Source organism: Coregonus lavaretus (assembly GCF_964263955.1).
Source record: "Coregonus lavaretus genome assembly, contig: HAP1_SCAFFOLD_328, whole genome shotgun sequence".
Classification (NCBI taxonomy): Eukaryota; Metazoa; Chordata; class Actinopteri; order Salmoniformes; family Salmonidae; genus Coregonus; species Coregonus lavaretus.
In genome coordinates, this window is record NW_028165903.1 from 149,780 (window position 1) to 172,970 (window position 23,191).

Here is a 23,191-nt window from a genome sequence, read left to right on the forward strand (position 1 = left end):
TAGTTAGTATACACAGAGCTGATGGTGTTAGTTAGTATACACAGAGCTGATGGTGTTAGTTAGTATACACAGAGCTGATGGTGTTAGTTAGTATACACAGAGCTGATGGTGTTAGTTAGTATACACAGAGCTGATGGTGTTAGTTAGTATACACAGAGCTGATGGTGTTAGTATACACTGAGCTGATGGTGTTAGTTAGTATACACTGAGCTGATGGTGTTAGTTAGTATACACAGAGCTGATGGTGTTAGTTAGTATACACAGAGCTGATGGTGTTAGTATACACTGAGCTGATGGTGTTAGTATACACTGAGCTGATGGTGTTAGTTAGTATACACTGAGCTGATGGTGTTAGTTAGTATACACTGAGCTGATGGTGTTAGTTAGTATACACTGAGCTGATGGTGTTAGTTAGTATACACTGAGCTGATGGTGTTAGTTAGTATACACTGAGCTGATGGTGTTAGTTAGTATACACTGAGCTGATGGTGTTAGTTAGTATACACTGAGCTGATGGTGTTAGTTAGTATACACTGAGCTGATGGTGTTAGTTAGTATACACTGAGCTGATGGTGTTAGTTAGTATACACTGAGCTGATGGTGTTAGTATACACTGAGCTGATGGTGTTAGTATACACTGAGCTGATGGTGTTAGTATACACTGAGCTGATGGTGTTAGTATACACTGAGCTGATGGTGTTAGTATACACTGAGCTGATGGTGTTAGTATACACTGAGCTGATGGTGTTAGTATACACTGAGCTGATGGTGTTAGTATACACTGAGCTGATGGTGTTAGTATACACTGAGCTGATGGTGTTAGTTAGTATACACTGAGCTGATGGTGTTAGTTAGTATACACTGAGCTGATGGTGTTAGTTAGTATACACTGAGCTGATGGTGTTAGTTAGTATACACTGAGCTGATGGTGTTAGTTAGTATACACTGAGCTGATGGTGTTAGTTAGTATACACTGAGCTGATGGTGTTAGTTAGTATACACTGAGCTGATGGTGTTAGTTAGTATACACTGAGCTGATGGTGTTAGTTAGTCTACACTGAGCTGATGGTGTTAGTTAGTCTACACTGAGCTGATGGTGTTAGTTAGTATACACTGAGCTGATGGTGTTAGTTAGTATACACTGAGCTGATGGTGTTAGTTAGTATACACTGAGCTGATGGTGTTAGTTAGTATACACTGAGCTGATGGTGTTAGTTAGTATACACTGAGCTGATGGTGTTAGTTAGTATACACTGAGCTGATGGTGTTAGTTAGTATACACTGAGCTGATGGTGTTAGTTAGTATACACTGAGCTGATGGTGTTAGTTAGTATACACTGAGCTGATGGTGTTAGTATACACTGAGCTGATGGTGTTAGTTAGTATGCACAGAGCTGATGGTGTTAGTTAGTATACACAGAGCTGATGGTGTTAGTATACACAGAGCTGATGGTGTTAGTTAGTATACACTGAGCTGATGGTGTTAGTTAGTATACACTGAGCTGATGGTGTTAGTTAGTATACACTGAGCTGATGGTGTTAGTTAGTATACACTGAGCTGATGGTGTTAGTTAGTATACACTGAGCTGATGGTGTTAGTTAGTATACACTGAGCTGATGGTGTTAGTTAGTATACACAGAGCTGATGGTGTTAGTTAGTATACACTGAGCTGATGGTGTTAGTCAAGATACACATTCCAGCCACCCAAGTCAGACTGTTCTCTCTGCTACCGCACGGCAAGTGGTACCGGAGCACCAAGTCTGGGACCAAAAGGCTCCTGAACAGCTTCTACCCCCAAGCCATAAAACTGCTGAACAGTTAATCGAATGGCTACCCGGACTATTTTCATTGACCCCCTTATTTTATGAAATATATATATTTATTTATTTTTACTGACTCTTGCACAGCTCGATGTACACACACTGGACTCTACCCCCACACTACACTGACACTCCAACACACACACACACACACGCATATGGACTACACACACACACACACACACACTCCTAAACACTCATCACATACGCTGCTGCTACTCTGTTTATTATCAATGCATTACATCCTACAACACCATATGGACAAAAGTATGTGGACACCCCTTCAAATAAGTGGATTCGACTATTTTCAGCCACACCCGAGCACACATCCATGCATTCTCCATAAACAAACATTGGCAGTAGAACGGCCTTACTGAAGAGCTCAGTGACTTTCAACGTGGCACCGTCATAGGATGCCACCTTTCCAACAAGTCAGTTCGTCAAATTTCTTCCCTGCTAGAGCTGCCCCGGTCAACTATAAGGGCTGTTATTGTGAAGTGGAAACGTCTAGGAGCAACAACGGCTCAGCCGCGAAGTGGTAGGCCACACAAGCTCACAGAACGGGACCGCAGAGTGCTGAAGCGCGTAGCGTGTAAAAATGGTCTGTCCTCGGTTGCAACACTCACTACCGAGTTCCAAACTGCCTTTGGACGCAACGTCAGCACAAGAACTGTTCGTCGGGAGCTTCATGAAATGGGTCTCCATTTCCATGGCCGAGCAGCCGCACACAAGCCTAAGATCACCATGCGCAATGCCAAGTGTAGGCTGGAGTGGTGTAAAGCTCGCCGCCATTGGACTCTGGAGCAGTGGAAACGCGTTCTCTGGAGTGATGAATCACGCTTCTCCATCTGGCAGTCCGATGGACAAATCTGGGTTTGGCGGATGCCAGGAGAACGCTACCAGCCAGAATGCATTGTGCCAACTGGAAAGTTTGTCCATGCAGCAATGTTCCAACAAAAGCCTTCCCAGAAGAGTGGAGGCTGTTATAACAGAAAAGGGGGGACCAACTCCATTTTATGCCCATGATTTTGGAATGAGATGTTGGGACGAGCAGGTGTCCACATACTTTTGGTCATGGAGTGTATTACCTCAATTACCTCGACTAAACCGTACTCCTGCACATGGACTCGGTACCGGTACCCGTTGTATATAGCCTCATTATTGTTATTTTATTGTTACTATTTTTACTTTAGTATATTTAGTAATAATTTTCTTTACTATTTCTTAAAACTGCATTGTTGGTTAAGGGCTTGTAAGTAAGCATTTCACTGTAAGGTCTACATGTGACAAATACAATGTGATTTGATATTAAAGCAGTCAAAATGACTCGTCATGAAGGCCAGATTGACCTTACAGAGTTCCATTGTCCCCCTCAACAATAGTTTTCTAAAAACAACCTTTGGAACCACAGTGTGTGTGTTTCTGATTGTGTGTGTGTGTGTGTGTGTGTGTGTGTTTCTGATTGTGTGTGTGTGTGTGTGTGTGTGTGTGTGTGTGTGTGTGTGTGTGTGTGTGTGTGTGTCCTTTCCACTCCATCAGTATATATGATTGACCTATCACCATCAGCTAAACTGATAACCTATCCTCTCCGTGTCCCATCCAAACCTTTTCCCCAGGCGGCAAGGCGCCCGCCCAAAGGTCAGCCAATGAGAACAGAGACGAGGAGTGTGAATAAATTATCACTGTTCTGCCCGCTCGCCTGTTATCAGCCAATCAGGTCACAGCACAGGAAACAATAAATTAATTATACAAGAGACACAGGAGAGGAAGTAGGGGCCACACACACACCACGTACGGTCTGAGGACTACACACCACGTACGGTCTGAGGACTACACACCACGTACGGTCTGAGGACTACACACCACGTACGGTCTGAGGACTACACACCACGTACGGTCTGAGGACTACACACCACGTACGGTCTGAGGACTACACACCACGTACGGTCTGAGGACTACACACCACGTACAGTCTGAGGACTACACACCACGTACGGTCTGAGGACTACACACCACGTACGGTCTGAGGACTACACACCACGTACGGTCTGAGGACTACACACCACGTACGGTCTGAGGACTACACACCACGTACGGTCTGAGGACTACACACCACGTACGGTCTGAGGACTACACACCACGTACGGTCTGAGGACTACACACCACGTACGGTCTGAGGACTACACACCACGTACGGTCTGAGGTCTACATCAGACAGATGTGAATAGACTCAGCGTCTACATCAGACAGATGTGAATAGACTCAGCGTCTACATCAGACAGATGTGAATAGACTCACAGCATTACATCCTACCACACACACACACAGCATTACATCCTACAACACACACACACAGCATTACATCCTACCACACACACACACACACACACAGCATTACATCCTACAACACACTACACACACAGCATTACATCCTACAACACACTACACACACACAGCATTACATCCTACAACACACACACACACACACACAGCATTACATCCTACAACACACTACACACACAGCATTACATCCTACCACACACACACAGCATTACATCCTACCACACACACACACAGCATTACATCCTACAACACACACACACTACACACAGCATTACATCCTACCACACACACACACAGCATGACATCCTACAACACACACACACACACAGCATTACATCCTACAACACACACACACTACACACAGCATTACATCCTACAACACACACACACTACACACAGCATTACATCCTACCACACACACACACACAGCATTACATCCTACAACACACACACAGCATTACATCCTACCACACACACACACAGCATTACATCCTACAACACACACACACTACACACAGCATTACATCCTACCACACACACACACAGCATGACATCCTACAACACACACACACACACACACAGCATTACATCCTACAACACACACACACTACACACAGCATTACATCCTACAACACACACACACTACACACAGCATTACATCCTACCACACACACACACAGCATGACATCCTACAACACACACACACACACACAGCATTACATCCTACAACACACACACACTACACACAGCATTACATCCTACAACACACACACACACTACACACAGCATTACATCCTACCACACACACACACAGCATTACATCCTACAACACACACACACACACACACAGCATTACATCCTACATCACACAGGGCATTGACTATTTAACCCAGTAGCGTTGGTAAGCTGTAGAATATTCCATTATTTGACCTTTAACCCCTGTCTGTTATGCGTCTCTCTTGACCAATCACACCATCACACTGTGTCTAACATGCTGTTTGTGTTACCTTGGTGGCAGACGGAGGGACATTTGTGGTTTCGGCAGCCCAGCGATCGTCCACAGCTCTGGTCACATGGTGGGCAGTTACCAGAGCAGCACTGTCAACACAGGACCCACTGCATTATGGGAAACGTAGTCTTTGAACCGACTTCCGCCAAACCACAACAGAACTCAGAACTCAGGGGTTAGAACTCAGGGGTTAGAACTCAGGGGTTAGAACTCAGGGGTTAGAACTCAGGGGTTAGAACTCAGGGGTTAGAACTCAGGGGTTAGAACTCAGGGGTTAGAACTCAGAGCTCACCTTCCTCCTGCACTGATGCCGTGAACAGCCTCTGGTTTTGGGACATTTAGACTCACACAGGTACTCCTTGTGACACGGCATGACACGCGTGTACTTCCCACAACGACACTGTTTCTCTACCTCCTGGAGGGGGGGGGGGGGGGGGGGATAGAGAGGAGAGAGAGGAGAGAGGGAATATAAGAGAGAAGATGAGAGAGAGAAGAGAGGTTAGTGAAATACCACCATTTGTCATTTAGCTGTAATACACCCCCCCCTAGTGGTGAGAATGAAATAAAGATACTTTTTGTTTTGTGTTGCTCGGTTGGTTGGTAGGATGGATGGATGGAGAGAATATGGGTGTGTGTGTTTTAACCGTGTGTACCTGTCTGCAGGTTTCACAGGCCCCTCTATGGCACCTCATGGAACAGGTGTGTAAGCCACATTCCATCACCTTGTCACAGGTGTCACCACAGGTAGGGACATCCTCAGTACAGGGGAGAGAACACTCTGGAAGAAAGAGAGAGAGAGAGAGACAGAGACAGACAGAGAGAGACAGAGACAGAGACAGAGAGAGAGAGAGAGAGAGAGAGAGAGAGAGAGAGAGAGAGAGAGAGAGAGTCAGAGACGAGAGTACAGCGATTGTAAGACACTGAAAAAAGGTGAAGAAAGGTGTGCGTGTGCTCTTACTTGACTTGCCGCAGGGACAGGCTCTGTTGCCAGATCGAGGACAAGCCCCACACAGACCTGAATGACACGTTCTCTCACATGTATGATTACCACAGGAGAGAGGAAGACCACAGAGCTAGAGAGGGAGAGAGAGGGGGAGAGAGAGAGAGAGAGAGAGAGAGAGAGAGAGAGAGAGAGACACAGAGAGAGAGAGACACACAGAGAGAGAGAGAGAGAGAGAGAGAGAGAGAGAGAGAGAGAGACAGAGAGACAGAGAGACAGAGAGACAGAGAGACAGAGAGACAGAGAGACAGAGAGACAGGAGAGACAGGAGAGACGGGAGAGAGGGGAGAGAGGGGAGAGAGAGAGACAGAGAGAGACAGAGAGAGACAGAGAGAGACAGAGAGAGACAGAGAGAGACAGAGAGACAGAGAGAGACAGAGAGACAGAGAGAGAGACAGAGAGAGAGAGAGAGAGAGAGAGACAGAGAGACAGAGAGAGAGAGAGAGAGACAGAGAGAGAGAGAGACAGAGAGACAATTATTTTCGCAACGTCGTGGTGTGAGACAAGGCTGCAGTTTGAGTCCAAACCTTTTCAACATTTATATCAATGAATTAGCAGACATGTTGGACCATTCTCCAGCCCCAGGACTCACACTATTTGACACAGAGGTAAAATACCTTCTATATGCTGATGATTTAGTTATTCTATCACAAACCAAAGAAGGTCTTCAACAGAACCTTAACATTCTAGAGCAATATTGCCATAATTGGGCACCGTCAGTAAATTTCAAAGAAACAAAAATCATGATTTTCCATAAATAAACCAGATGTCAGAAACACAAATATAAATTAAGCTTAAACACCATAATTGAACACACCAAAAATTACTCATACCTTGGTCTGACCATATCTGCATCGGGAAACTTTAATATGGCAGTGAATGCACTCAAAGAAAAAGCCTGCAGAGCATTGTATTCAATAATAATGACATTATTCAAAATCAACATCCCAATTAGAATTTGGACCAAAATATTTGACAGCATAATCCTACCAATAGCTCTTTACGGAAATGAGGTTTGGGGGCCACTCAATAAATTGGACTTGAAAATGTGGGACAAACATCCAAATGAAGCCCTACATGCAGAATTCTGTCTGAAAAAAGTCCAAAGAAATACACCAACTAATGCATGTAGGGCAGAATATCAAATATTTTGGCTACACTTAAATTCAAGTCCAAATTCAAGTCTCCAATTTAAAGCACTTCAAACCCAAGAGCTGAGCCCAGAAACGAGCCCTCTCAGTCAGCTGGTGTTGGACCGAACCAACCAAGCTGACACCAGCACTGCTTCAAAATAAATAATTCCAATGAACAAAATCATGAACCAATCAAAGGACTCATATTTACAACATTACTATTATTACTATTATTATTATTGTTGTGATTATTATTGTGAATAGTAGTGGTACGGGCAGTTTAATGATGGTGGTGGTGGTAGTAGTAGTAATGATGATGGTAGTATGGGTGATGGTAATGATAGCAGTTTAATGATGGTGGTAGTAGTAGTAGTAGTAATGATGATGGTAGTAGGGGTGATGGTAATGATAGCAGTTTAATGATGGTGGTGGTAGTAGTAGTAATGATGATGGTAGTAGAGGTGATGGTAATGATAGCAGTTTAATGATGGTGGTGGTAGTAGTAGTAGTAGTAATGATGATGGTGGTAGGGGTGATGGTAATGATAGCAGTTTAATGATGGTGGTAGTAGTAATGATGGTGGTAGTAGGGGTGATGGTAATGATATCAGTTTAATGATGGTGGTAGTAGTAGTAATGATGATGGTAGTAGGGGTGATGGTAATGATGGCAGTTTAATGATGGTGGTGGTAGTAGTAGTAATGATGATGGTAGTAGGGGTGATGGTAATGATCGCAGTTTAATGATGGTGGTGGTGGTAGTAGTAGTAATGATGATGGTAGTAGGGGTGATGGTAATGATATCAGTTTAATGATGGTAGTGGTAGTAGTAGTAGTAATGATGATGGTAGTAGGGGTGATGGTAATGATATCAGTTTAATGATGGTGGTAGTAGTAGTAGTAGTAATGATGATGGTAGTAGGGGTGATGGTAATGATAGCAGTTTAATGATGGTGGTGGTAGTAGTAGTAGTAGTAATGATGATGGTAGTAGGGGTGATGGTAATGATATCAGTTTAATGATGGTGGTGGTAGTAGTAGTAGTAATGATGATGGTAGTAGGGGTGATGGTAATGATAGCAGTTTAATGATGGTGGTAGTAGTAGTAGTAGTAGTAATGATGATGGTAGTAGGGGTGATGGTAATGATAGCAGTTTAATGATGGTGGTGGTAGTAGTGGTAGTAATGATGATGGTAGTAGGGGTGATGGTAATGATATCAGTTTAATGATGGTGGTAGTAGTAGTAGTAGTAATGATGATGGTAGTAGGGGTGATGGTAATGATATCAGTTTAATGATGGTGGTGGTAGTAGTAGTAGTAATGATGATGGTAGTAGGGGTGATGGTAATGATAGCAGTTTAATGATGGTGGTAGTAGTAGTAGTAGTAGTAATGATGATGGTAGTAGGGGTGATGGTAATGATAGCAGTTTAATGATGGTGGTGGTAGTAGTGGTAGTAATGATGATGGTAGTAGGGGTGATGGTAATGATATCAGTTTAATGATGGTGGTAGTAGTAGTAGTAATGATGATGGTAGTAGGGGTTATGGTAATGATATCAGTTTAATGATGGTGGTGGTAGTAATGATGATGGTAGTAGGGGTGATGGTAATGATAGCAGTTTAATGATGGTGGTAGTAGTAGTAGTAGTAGTAATGATGATGGTAGTAGGGGTGATGGTAATGATAGCAGTTTAATGATGGTGGTGGTAGTAGTAGTAGTAATGATGATGGTAGTAGGGGTGATGGTAATGGTAGCAGTTTAATGATGGTGGTGGTGGTAGTAGTAGTAATGATGATGGTAGTAGGGGTGATGGTAATGATAGCAGTTTAATGATGGTGGTGGTAGTAGTAGTAATGATGATGGTAGTAGGGGTGATGGTAATGATAGCAGTTTAATGATGGTGGTAGTAGTAGTAGTAGTAGTAATGATGATGGTAGTAGGGGTGATGGTAATGATATCAGTTTAATGATGGTGGTGGTAGTAGTAGTAGTAATGATGATGGTAGTAGGGGTGATGGTAATGATATCAGTTTAATGATGGTGGTGGTAGTAGTAGTAGTAATGATGATGGTAGTAGGGGTGATGGTAATGATAGCAGTTTAATGATGGTGGTAGTAGTAGTAGTAGTAGTAATGATGATGGTAGTAGGGGTGATGGTAATGATAGCAGTTTAATGATGATGGTAGTAGTAGTAGTAGTAATGATGATGGTAGTAGGGGTGATGGTAATGATAGCAGTTTAATGATGGTGGTAGTAGTAGTAGTAGTAGTAATGATGATGGTAGTAGGGGTGATGGTAATGATAGCAGTTTAATGATGGTGGTAGTAGTAGTAGTAGTAGTAGTAATGATGATGGTAGTAGGGGTGATGGTAATGATAGCAGTTTAATGATGGTGGTAGTAGTAGTAGTAGTAGTAGTAATGATGATGGTAGTAGGGGTGATGGTAATGATATCAGTTTAATGATGGTGGTGGTAGTAGTAGTATAGTAGTAATGATGATGGTAGTAGGGGTGATGGTAATGATGGCAGTTTAATGATGGTGGTAGTAGTAGTAGTAGTAATGATGATTGTAGTAGGGGTGATGGTAATGATGGCAGTTTAATGATGGTGGTAGTAGTAGTAGTAGTAATGATGATGGTAGTAGGGGTGATGGTAATGATATCAGTTTAATGATGGTGGTGGTAGTAGTAGTAGTAATGATGATGGTAGTAGGGGTGATGGTAATGATAGCAGTTTAATGGTGGTGGTAGTAGTAGTAGTAATGATGATGGTAGTAGGGGTGATGGTAATGATAGCAGTTTAATGATGGTGGTGGTAGTAGTAGTAGTAATGATGATGGTAGTAGGGGTGATGGTAATGATAGCAGTTTAATGATGGTGGTGGTAGTAGTAGTAGTAATGATGATGGTAGTAGGGGTGATGGTAATGATAGCAGTTTAATGATGGTGGTGGTAGTAGTAGTAGTAATGATGATGGTAGTAGGGGTGATGGTAATGATAGCAGTTTAATGATGGTGGTAGTAGTAGTAATGATGATGGTAGTAGGGGTGATGGTAATGATATCAGTTTAATGATGTTGGTAGTAGCAGTAGTAGTAGTAATGATGATGGTAGTAGGGGTGATGGTAATGATATCAGTTTAATGATGGTGGTGGTGGTGGTAGTAGTAGTAGTAATGATGATGGTAGTAGGGGTGATGGTAATGATAGCAGTTTAATGATGGTGGTGGTAGTAGTAGTAGTAATGATGATGGTAGTAGGGGTGATGGTAATGATAGCAGTTTAATGATGGTGGTAGTAGTAGTAATGATGATGGTAGTAGGGGTGATGGTAATGATAGCAGTTTAATGATGGTGGTAGTAGTAGTAGTAGTAATGATGATGGTAGTAGGGGTGATGGTAATGATAGCAGTTTAATGATGGTGGTAGTAGTAGTAGTAATGATGATGGTAGTAGGGGTGATGGTAATGATAGCAGTTTAATGATGGTGGTAGTAGTAGTAGTAATGATGATGGTAGTAGGGGTGATGGTAATGATAGCAGTTTAATGATGGTGGTAGTAGTAGTAGTGGTAATGATGATGGTAGTAGGGGTGATGGTAATGATAGCAGTTTAATGATGGTGGTAGTAGTAGTAGTGGTAATGATGATGGTAGTAGGGGTGATGGTAATGACAGCAGTTTAATGATGGTGGTGGTAGTAGTAGTAGTAATGATGATGGTAGTAGGGGTGATGGTAATGATAGCAGTTTAATGATGGTGGTGGTAGTAGTAGTAGTAATGATGATGGTAGTAGGGGTGATGGTAATGATAGCAGTTTAATGATGGTAGTAGTAGTGGTAATGATGATGGTAGTAGGGGTGATGGTAATGATAGCAGTTTAATGATGGTGGTGGTAGTAGTAGTAGTAATGATGATGGTAGTAGGGGTGATGGTAATGATAGCAGTTTAATGATGGTGGTGGTAGTAGTTGTAGTAGTAGTAATGATGATGGTAGTAGGGGTGATGGTAATGATATCAGTTTAATGATGGTGGTAGTAGTAGTAGTAATGATGATGGTAGTAGGGGTGATGGTAATGATAGCAGTTTAATGATGGTGGTAGTAGTAGTAATGATGATGGTAGTAGGGGTGATGGTAATGATATCAGTTTAATGATGTTGGTAGTAGTAGTAATGATGATGGTAGTAGGGGTGATGGTAATGATATCAGTTTAATGATGGTGGTAGTAGTAGTAGTAGTAATGATGATGGTAGTAGGGGTGATGGTAATGATAGCAGTTTAATGATGGTGGTGGTAGTAGTAGTAGTAATGATGATGGTAGTAGGGGTGATGGTAATGATAGCAGTTTAATGATGGTGGTGGTAGTAGTAGTAATGATGATGGTAGTAGGGGTGATGGTTAATGATGGTGGTAGTAGTAGTAGTAGTAATTGATAGCAGTTTAATGATGGTGGTAGTAGTAGTAGTAATGATGATGGTAGTAGGGGTGATGGTAATGATAGCAGTTTAATGATGTTGGTAGTAGTAGTATAATGATGATGGTAGTAGGGGTGATGGTAATGATAGCAGTTTAATGATGGTGGTAGTAGTAGTAATGATGATGGTAGTAGGGGTGATGGTAATGATAGGTAGTAGTAGTAATGATGATGGTAGTAGGGGTGATGTAATGATGCAGTTTAATGATGGTGTTAGTGTTAATGATGATGGTAGTAGGGGTGATGGTAATGATAGCAGTTTAATGATGGGTGGTTGTAGTAGTAGTTTAGGATGGATGGAGTAGTAATGATGATGGTAGTAGGGGTGATGGTAATGATATCAGTTTAATGATGGTGGTAGTAGTAGTAATGATGATGGTAGTAGGGGTGATGGTAATGATAGCAGTTTAATGATGGTGGTAGTAGTAGTAGTAGTAATGATGATGGTAGTAGGGGTGATGGTAATGATAGCAGTTTAATGATGGTGGTAGTAGTAGTAGTAATGATGATGGTAGTAGGGGTGATGGTAATGATAGCAGTTTATTGATGTTGGTAGTAGTAGTAGTAGTAATGATGATGGTAGTATGGGTGATGGTAATGATATCAGTTTAATGATGTTGGTAGTAGTAGTAATGATGATGGTAGTAGGGGTGATGGTAATGATAGCAGTTTAATGATGGTGGTAGTAGTAGTAGTAGTAGTAGTAATGATGATGGTAGTAGGGGTGATGGTAATGATAGCAGTTTAATGATGGTGGTGGTAGTAGTAGTAGTAATGATGATGGTAGTAGGGGTGATGGTAATGATATCAGTTTAATGATGTTGGTAGTAGTAGTAATGATGATGGTAGTAGGGGTGATGGTAATGATAGCAGTTTAATGATGGTGGTAGTAGTAGTAGTAGTAGTAATGATGATGGTAGTAGGGGTGATGGTAATGATAGCAGTTTAATGATGGTGGTAGTAGTAGTAGTAGTAGTAATGATGATGGTAGTAGGGGTGATGGTAATGATAGCAGTTTAATGATGGTGGTAGTAGTAGTAGTAGTAGTAATGATGATGGTAGTAGGGGTGATGGTAATGATAGCAGTTTAATGATGGTGGTGGTAGTAGTAGTAGTAATGATGATGGTAGTAGGGGTGATGGTAATGATAGCAGTTTAATGATGGTGGTGGTAGTAGTAGTAGTAATGATGATGGTAGTAGGGGTGATGGTAATGATAGCAGTTTAATGATGGTGGTGGTAGTAGTAGTAATGATGATGGTAGTAGGGGTGATGGTAATGATAGCAGTTTAATGATGGTGGTAGTAGTAGTAGTAGTAATGATGATGGTAGTAGGGGTGATGGTGATGATGGTGGTAGTAGTAGTAGTAATGATGATGGTAGTAGGGGTGATGGTAATGATATCAGTTTAATGATGGTAGTGGTAGTAGTAGTAGTAATGATGATGGTAGTAGGGGTGATGGTAATGATATCAGTTTAATGATGGTGGTGGTAGTAGTAGTAGTAATGATGATGGTAGTAGGGGTGATGGTAATGATAGCAGTTTAATGATGGTGGTGGTAGTAGTAGTAGTAATGATGATGGTAGTAGGGGTGATGGTAATGATAGCAGTTTAATGATGGTGGTGGTAGTAGTAGTAATGATGATGGTAGTAGGGGTGATGGTAATGATAGCAGTTTAATGATGGTGGTAGTAGTAGTAGTAGTAATGATGATGGTAGTAGGGGTGATGGTGATGATGGTGGTAGTAGTAGTAGTAATGATGATGATGGTAGTAGGGGTGATGGTAATGATATCAGTTTAATGATGTTGGTAGTAGTAGTATAGATGTATTGGTGAGGATGACAGTTATAAGTTAGTTATAGTTTCAGAGAGAAGAGACACAGAGAGAAGAGACAGACACAGAGAGAGAGAGAGACACAGAGACAGAGACAGGTCAGACAGGTGTATAGGAGAATTCCCAGGTGTCCTGTTATTCTCTCCTGATTCAAGGAATCTTCTGAGGGAATTAGGGGAAAGTTAGCAGAATTTGGCAGCCATAAATAGGACAGGTGTACATGTTACCTGTTGGCAGTGCCACACAGGGCTGGCACACTGTCTCTCTGCCTCCTCCCGTCCACACACACACTTCTGGACGCTGACCCTCGGACACGGCTCACACACACCTGAGACAGACGGGGGGGGTTTAACAATATGATCAATATAGTTCAATAAACTATAGTATTTCGAAATCACTTCCGTGGGAGATGCACGGTCAATAACCTGTAAACTAGCCTGTCATCTCTAAACTCCACTGACTGCTCTACCTGAGTGACAGCGGCTGTTACAGATGTGTTGTCCACACGGCAGAGTCCAGCCGCATCTCTTCTGACAGCTCCAGGGCTTGTTGCTACAGCGACGAGGGACAGGCATGGCCTTAGCACACATACAGCTGACGGATACCATCTTAGGACATGGTGGGCATGGACCTGTGGCACACACAGGGTTAAACATATTAAACATACACAGCAATACATCTACATACACATTCTGTGTGTGTGTGTGTGTGTGTGTGTGTGTGTGTCATTGTGCGTCCTTACCTGGATGGCAGAGCAGCAGACAGTGGTGTCCGCAGGCCGGGTTCAGGGTCCTATCACAGACCAGCCCACAGGAGTGCGGTAACAGCCACGGATCCAAAGGAGGGTCCTGAACCTTGCCACAGTAACACACATACCTACTGGGGGTCTGGGAGGGGCGGTACTCATAGCGACATTTAGGACTGGAGAGGAGAGAAGACAGAAACAAAAGCTGTTGATTTACTCATTTCTATCTAGGAGATGCTAACAACGTTAAGGACTGGAGGGGAGATGCTAACAACGTTAAGGAGGGGAGATGCTAACAGCGTTAAGGACTGGAGGGGAGACGCTAACAACGTTAAGGACTGGAGGGGAGATGCTAACAACGTTAAGGACTGGAGGGGAGATGCTAACAACGTTAAGGACTGGAGGGGAGATGCTAACAACGTTAAGGACTGGAGGGGAGATGCTAACAACGTTAAGGACTGGAGGGGAGATGCTAACAACGTTAAGGACTGGAGGGGAGATGCTAACAACGTTAAGGACTGGAGGGGAGATGCTAACAACGTTAAGGACTGGAGGGGAGATGCTAACAACGTTAAGGACTGGAGGGGAGATGCTAACAACGTTAAGGACTGGAGGGGAGATGCTAACAACGTTAAGGACTGGAGGGGAGATGCTAACAACGTTAAGGACTGGAGGGGAGATGCTAACAACGTTAAGGACTGGAGGGGAGATGCTAACAACGTTAAGGACTGGAGGGGAGATGCTAACAACGTTAAGGACTGGAGGGGAGATGCTAACAACGTTAAGGACTGGAGGGGAGATGCTAACAACGTTAAGGACTGGAGGGGAGATGCTAACAACGTTAAGGACTGGAGGGGAGATGCTAACAACGTTAAGGACTGGAGGGGAGATGCTAACAACGTTAAGGACTGGAGGGGAGATGCTAACAACGTTAAGGACTGGAGGGGAGATGCTAACAACGTTAAGGACTGGAGGGGAGATGCTAACAACGTTAAGGACTGGAGGGGAGATGCTAACAACGTTAAGGACTGGAGGGGAGATGCTAACAACGTTAAGGACTGGAGGGGAGATGCTAACAACGTTAAGGACTGGAGGAGAGATGCTAACAACGTTAAGGACTGGAGGGGAGATGCTAACAACGTTAAGGACTGGAGGGGAGATGCTAACAACGTTAAGGACTGGAGGGGAGATGCTAACAACGTTAAGGACTGGAGGGGAGATGCTAACAACGCTAAGGACTGGAGGGGAGATGCTAACAACGTTAAGGACTGGAGGGGAGATGCTAACAACGTTAAGGACTGGAGGGGAGATGCTAACAACGTTAAGGACTGGAGGGGAGATGCTAACAACGTTAAGGACTGGAGGGGAGATGCTAACAACGTTAAGGACTGGAGGGGAGATGCTAACAACGCTAAGGACTGGAGGGGAGATGCTAACAACGTTAAGGACTGGAGGGGAGATGCTAACAACGTTAAGGACTGGAGGGGAGACGCTAACAGCGTTAAGGACTGGAGGGGAGATGCTAACAACGTTAAGGACTGGAGGGGAGATGCTAACAACGTTAAGGACTGGAGGGGAGATGCTAACAACGTTAAGGACTGGAGGGGAGATGCTAACAACGTTAAGGACTGGAGGGGAGATGCTAACAACGTTAAGGACTGGAGGGGAGATGCTAACAACGTTAAGGACTGGAGGGGAGATGCTAACAACGTTAAGGACTGGAGGGGAGATGCTAACAACGTTAAGGACTGGAGGGGAGATGCTAACAACGTTAAGGACTGGAGGGGAGATGCTAACAACGTTAAGGAGGGGAGGGGAGATGCTAACAACGTTAAGGACTGGAGGGGAGATGCTAACAACGTTAAGGAGGGGAGGGGAGATGCTAACAACGTTAAGGACTGGAGGGGAGATGCTAACAACGTTAAGGACTGGAGGGGAGATGCTAACAACGTTAAGGACTGGAGGGGAGATGCTAACAACGTTAAGGACTGGAGGGGAGATGCTAACAACGTTAAGGACTGGAGGGGAGATGCTAACAACGTTAAGGACTGGAGGGGAGATGCTAACAACGTTAAGGACTGGAGGGGAGATGCTAACAACGTTAAGGACTGGAGGGGAGATGCTAACAACGTTAAGGACTGGAGGGGAGATGCTAACAACGTTAAGGACTGGAGGGGAGATGCTAACAACGTTAAGGACTGGAGGGGAGATGCTAACAACGTTAAGGACTGGAGGGGAGATGCTAACAACGTTAAGGACTGGAGGGGAGATGCTAACAACGTTAAGGACTGGAGGGGAGATGCTAACAACGTTAAGGACTGGAGGGGAGATGCTAACAACGTTAAGGACTGGAGGGGAGATGCTAACAACGTTAAGGACTGGAGGGGAGATGCTAACAACGTTAAGGACTGGAGGGGAGATGCTAACAACGTTAAGGACTGGAGGGGAGATGCTAACAACGTTAAGGACTGGAGGGGAGATGCTAACAACGTTAAGGACTGGAGGGGAGATGCTAACAACGTTAAGGACTGGAGGGGAGATGCTAACAACGTTAAGGACTGGAGGGGAGATGCTAACAACGTTAAGGACTGGAGGGGAGATGCTAACAACGTTAAGGACTGGAGGGGAGATGCTAACAACGTTAAGGACTGGAGGGGAGATGCTAACAACGTTAAGGACTGGAGGGGAGATGCTAACAACGTTAAGGACTGGAGGGGAGATGCTAACAACGTTAAGGAGGGGAGATGCTAACAACGTTAAGGACTGGAGGGGAGATGCTAACAACGTTAAGGACTGGAGGGGAGATGCTAACAGCGTTAAGGACTGGAGGGGAGATGCTAACAACGTTAAGGACTGGAGGGGAGATGCTAACAACGTTAAGGACTGGAGGGGAGATGCTAACAACGTTAAGGACTGGAGGGGAGATGCTAACAGCGTTAAGGACTGGAGGGGAGATGCTAACAACGTTAAGGACTGGAGGGGAGATGCTAACAACGTTAAGGACTGGAGGGGAGATGCTAACAACGTTAAGGACTGGAGGGGAGATGCTAACAACGTTAAGGACTGGAGGGGAGATGCTAACAACGTTAAGGACTGGAGGGGAGATGCTAACAACGTTAAGGACTGGAGGGGAGATGCTAACAACGTTAAGGACTGGAGGAGAGATGCTAACAACGTTAAGGACTGGAGGGGAGATGCTAACAACGTTAAGGACTGGAGGGGAGACGCTAACAGCGTTAAGGACTGGAGGGGAGATGCTAACAACGTTAAGGACTGGAGGGGAGATGCTAACAACGCTAAGGACTGGAGGGGAGATGCTAACAACGCTAAGGACTGGAGGGGAGATGCTAACAACGTTAAGGAGGGGAGATGCTAACAACGTTAAGGACTGGAGGGGAGATGCTAACAGCGTTAAGGACTGGAGGGGAGATGCTAACAACGTTAAGGACTGGAGGGGAGATGCTAACAACGTTAAGGAGGGGAGATGCTAACAACGTTAAGGACTGGAGGGGAGATGCTAACAACGCTAAGGACTGGAGGGGAGATGCTAACAACGTTAAGGACTGGAGGGGAGATGCTAACAACGTTAAGGAGGGGAGATGCTAACAACGTTAAGGACTGGAGGGGAGATGCTAACAGCGTTAAGGACTGGAGGGGAGATGCTAACAACGTTAAGGACTGGAGGGGAGATGCTAACAACGTTAAGGACTGGAGGGGAGATGCTAACAACGTTAAGGACTGGAGGGGAGATGCTAACAACGTTAAGGACTGGAGGGGAGATGCTAACAACGTTAAGGACTGGAGGGGAGATGCTAACAACGTTAAGGACTGGAGGGGAGATGCTAACAACGTTAAGGACTGGAGGGGAGATGCTAACAGCGTTAAGGACTGGAGGGGAGATGCTAACAACGTTAAGGACTGGAGGGGAGATGCTAACAACGTTAAGGACTGGAGGGGAGATGCTAACAACGTTAAGGACTGGAGGGGAGATGCTAACAACGTTAAGGAGGGGAGATGCTAACAACGTTAAGGAGGGGAGATGCTAACAACGTTAAGGACTGGAGGGGAGATGCTAACAACGTTAAGGACTGGAGGGGAGATGCTAACAACGTTAAGGACTGGAGGGGAGATGCTAACAACGTTAAGGACTGGAGGGGAGATGCTAACAACGTTAAGGACTGGAGGGGAGATGCTAACAACGTTAAGGACTGGAGGGGAGATGCTAACAACGTTAAGGACTGGAGGGGAGATGCTAACAACGTTAAGGACTGGAGGGGAGATGCTAACAACGTTAAGGACTGGAGGGGAGATGCTAACAACGTTAAGGACTGGAGGGGAGACGCTAACAACGTTAAGGACTGGAGGGGAGATGCTAACAACGTTAAGGACTGGAGGGGAGATGCTAACAACGTTAAGGACTGGAGGGGAGATGCTAACAACGTTAAGGAGGGGAGATGCTAACAACGTTAAGGACTGGAGGGGAGATGCTAACAACGTTAAGGACTGGAGGGGAGATGCTAACAACGTTAAGGACTGGAGGGGAGATGCTAACAACGTTAAGGACTGGAGGGGAGAAGACATGGAAACAAACAGCTGTTTTATTGACACAGGTCGGGTTGCACAATTCTGCTCACTTTCCTAAAATTCTCAGGTTCTCCTAAAAAAATCCAGGAGGGAATCAATCCAACTAGATAGTTAGGGGTCAGAGGTCAGTTAGACTCACCAAGGCCAGGGGTGTTCTTTCTTCCCAAAGTCTTCATCAGTGGCAGAGGAGAGGAGAAAGACGGAGTCCTTCGCCCACTTCTGAATACAGGGGATATGGAACAGACAGAAACAACCAGCACAACTCCACACCTACAGAGAGACAGAGAGACAGAGAGACACAGAGACACAGAGACACAGAGACACAGAGACACAGAGACACAGAGAGACAGAGAGACAGAGAGACAGAGAGACAGAGAGACAGAGAGACAGAGAGACAGAGAGACATTATTATTCCCAAGCTATACAGCAAATGCTCTGGCAAACAAACAGAACCCTGAAAACACCATCCAACCTGGAACTGAGTGAGTCATGTTTAGTCTGAAGCTACTTTTCAAGCCAAGAAGAAAAATACATTACAATGACATATTTTACTTTATAAAGGACTGAATGCTAAGTTAAGGCTACCAAGCTTGCTAGGACAGAACATATCTGACTGCAACTTCAATAAGCACTGATGTGTCAAAGCCCTTGAGCCCAACAATGGCAGGAGAGTTCCACAGCCTCCCCCACCCAAATGGAAAGGCCTTTGAAGCCCAGGAGAGTTCCACAGCCTACCCCACCCAAATGCAGAGGTCTTTGAAGCCCAGGAGAGTTCCACAGCCTACCCCACCCAAATGGAGAGGCCTTTGAAGCCCAGGAGAGTTCCACAGCCTACCCCACCCAAATGGAAAGGTCTTTGAAGCCCAGGAGAGTTCCACAGCCTACCCCACCCAAATGGAAAGGCCTTTGAAGCCCCCTGCCGCTGTTCGGATGTCATTACAATACAGTATCCTCTGGAGGTAAAAAATGACAAGGCACGGAAAGAGTGCAAAAAGAAGCTCCTTATGGAAAATCAAGAGACACTTTTTGTTGACTATTTTAAAAAATTGGAACATTTTAACAACTTAATGTTCCACACAGACTATCCCCTGGCATGGCACAGTGCTATATTAACAGACCATCCCCTGGCATGGCACAGTGCTATATTAACAGACCATCCCCTGGCATGACACAGTGCTATATTAACACACTACCCCTCTGTTAAGATGGGTGGAAACTCAGGATACTAGATAACAAGGACTCTGAGTCAGCCAAAGTCAACCTGTACAAGTCTGGAGCAGTAATGGTCCAGGGCAACCCCAAACAGTTTCAGATGGACGGCAGTAATGGTCCAGGGCAACCCCAAACAGTTTCAGATGGACTTTCACCTAATCAAAGAGCGAGCGCTGCAGGAGAAGCTCTCTCTTGAGAAAGATACACCCACCCCGAGCGTGTCAGACCAGACCTCTTCATTAAACAACCCCACAGACGAGCAACCCCAAGCAGAAAGTCAACCTCCCAGCACAGAGTACTACTCCCTCATTGAAATGAAGGATACATTCACCCAGCTGGAGGTAAGGCAGGTGGAGCTGGAACAGCAGGTGAACACACTCCAGTCAGCACAGACCCAGACAACAGTCCAGCACAACAACACCCTCTTAACTAGACCTGGAGAGCTGCAGGTAGAGAGAGACATGTCTGCACTCTGGACTGTGGTGAGACAACATCAACAGGAGAAAGAGCAGGAGAAGAACAGAGCACTAGAGGAGAGGATCAGAGTGCTGGAGGAGAAGGTGAGAACGATGACGGGTGACAGAGAACAACCCGTTAGAGTGCTGGCCACCCCCGCAGAGAAGCCAGGAGAACAGCCCACCTCAGATCCTGACCATAGCCTCGACATCACAGCTGGACAGACAAATGAAGAACCCCAAGCCCAGGGGATCCCACCCCCTCTGAGCACCCCCATGTCAGCCACCCTGATAGCCCTCCTGACGACCCCCACCACACCCACTGAGGACATACACAAGCAACAGATTGTACTCCTTATGGACTCAAACGGGAAATATATACAATAAAATAAACGTTTTCCCAAACACAGTATAATCCCCATAACCACCATAACCACCATAATCCCCATAACCACTATAATCCCCATAACCACTATAATCCCCATAACCACTATAATCCCCATAACCACTATAATCCCCATAATCACTATAATCCCCATAACCACTATAATCCCCATAATCACTATAATCCCCATAACCACTATAATCCCCATAACCACTATAATCCCCATAATCACTATAATCCCCATAACCACTATAATCCCCATAACCACTATAATCCCCATAACCACTATAATCCCCATAACCACTATAATCCCCATAACCACTATAATCCCCATAACCACTATAATCCCCATAACCACTATAATCCCCATAACCACTATAATCCCCATAACCACTATAATCCCCATAACCACTATAATCCCCAAGTCCAACCTGTTTAGTTTGGACAACCTCATTATGTTAGACATCTGCCTGGTTAATCTAGCACCTCCACCCCTGAGGGTCCATGTAAACCTCCGCTCCCAGCAAAACAGCAGGGGAACAAGAACCTCCACCATGGGGACTGTAGCATCCCCAAGAACCTCCACCATGGGGACTGTAGCATCCAAGAACCTCCACCATGGGGACTGTAGCGGGAACAAGAACCTCCACCATGGGGACTGTAGCATCCAAGAACCTCCACCATGGGGACTGTAGCATCCCCAAGAACCTCCACCATGGGGACTGTAGCATCCAAGAACCTCCACCATGGGGACTGTAGCGGGAACAAGAACCTCCACCATGGGGACTGTAGCGGGAACAAGAACCTCCACCATGGGGACTGTAGCATCCCCAAGAACCTCCACCATGGGGACTGTAGCGGGAACAAGAACCTCCACCATGGGGACTGTAGCGGGAACAAGAACCTCCACCATGGGGACTGTAGCATCCCCAAGAACCTCCACCATGGGGACTGTAGCGGGAACAAGAACCTCCACCATGGGGACTGTAGCGGGAACAAGAACCTCCACCATGGGGACTGTAGCGGGAACAAGAACCTCCACCATGGGGACTGTAGCATCCCCAAGAACCTCCACCATGGGGACTGTAGCATCCCCAAGAACCTCCACCATGGGGACTGTAGCGGGAACAAGAACCTCCACCATGGGGACTGTAGCGGGAACAAGAACCTCCACCATGGGGACTGTAGCGGGAACAAGAACCTCCACCATGGGGACTGTAGCATCCCCAAGAACCTCCACCATGGGGACTGTAGCATCCCCAAGAACCTCCACCATGGGGACTGTAGCATCCCCAAGAACCTCCACCATGGGGACTGTAGCGGGAACAAGAACCTCCACCATGGGGACTGTAGCGTGAACAAGAACCTCCACCATGGGGACTGTAGCGGGAACAAGAACCTCCACCATGGGGACTGTAGCATCCCCAAGAACCTCCACCATGGGGACTGTAGCATCCCCAAGAACCTCCACCATGGGGACTGTAGCGGGAACAATAAGCTCCACCATGGGGACTGTAGCGTGAACAAGAACCTCCACCATGGGGACTGTAGCATCCCCAAGAACCTCCACCATGGGGACTGTAGCGGGAACAATAAGCTCCACCATGGGGACTGTAGCGTGAACAAGAACCTCCACCATGGGGACTGTAGCGGGAACAAGAACCTCCACCATGGGGACTGTAGCGGGAACAAGAACCTCCACCATGGGGACTGTAGCATCCCCAAGAAACTCCACCATGGGGACTGTCGCGGGAACAAGAACCTCCACCATGGGGACTGTAGCGGGAACAAGAACCTCCACCATGGGGACTGTAGCGGGAACAAGAACCTCCACCATGGGGACTGTAGTGGGAACAAGAACCTCCACCATGGGGACTGTAGCGGGAACAAGAACCTCCACCATGGGGACTGTAGCGGGAACAAGAACCTCCACCATGGGGACTGTAGCGGGAACAAGAACCTCCACCATGGGGACTGTAGTGGGAACAAGAACCTCCACCATGGGGACTGTAGCGGGAACAAGAACCTCCACCATGGGGACTGTAGCGGGAACAAGAACCTCCACCATGGGGACTGTAGCGGGAACAAGAACCTCCACCATGGGGACTGTAGCATCCCCAAGAACCTCCACCATGGGGACTGTAGCGGGAACAAGAACCTCCACCATGGGGACTGTATCGGGAACAAGAACCTCCACCATGGG

The 23,191-nt window shown here is 45.5% G+C and overlaps 1 protein-coding gene across 1 annotated transcript in view; it reads right to left on the bottom strand.

Annotated features, from left to right (window-relative positions):
* The window catches only part of nfxl1 (nuclear transcription factor, X-box binding-like 1), a gene marked incomplete at its 3' end in the record, with an annotated part of 58,104 nt that overhangs the window by 27,847 nt on the left and 7,066 nt on the right, over positions 1–23,191 (bottom strand). Inside the window, exons 5-12 of the mRNA XM_084190501.1 lie at positions 19,076–19,206; positions 14,350–14,528; positions 14,077–14,238; positions 13,835–13,935; positions 6,132–6,246; positions 5,827–5,951; positions 5,466–5,588; positions 5,172–5,262 (exon numbers count right to left, since the gene is read on the bottom strand). Coding sequence (XP_084046627.1) covers positions 5,172–5,262; positions 5,466–5,588; positions 5,827–5,951; positions 6,132–6,246; positions 13,835–13,935; positions 14,077–14,238; positions 14,350–14,528; positions 19,076–19,206 — 1,027 coding nt within the window. The remainder of the gene's footprint in view (positions 1–5,171; positions 5,263–5,465; positions 5,589–5,826; positions 5,952–6,131; positions 6,247–13,834; positions 13,936–14,076; positions 14,239–14,349; positions 14,529–19,075; positions 19,207–23,191) is intronic.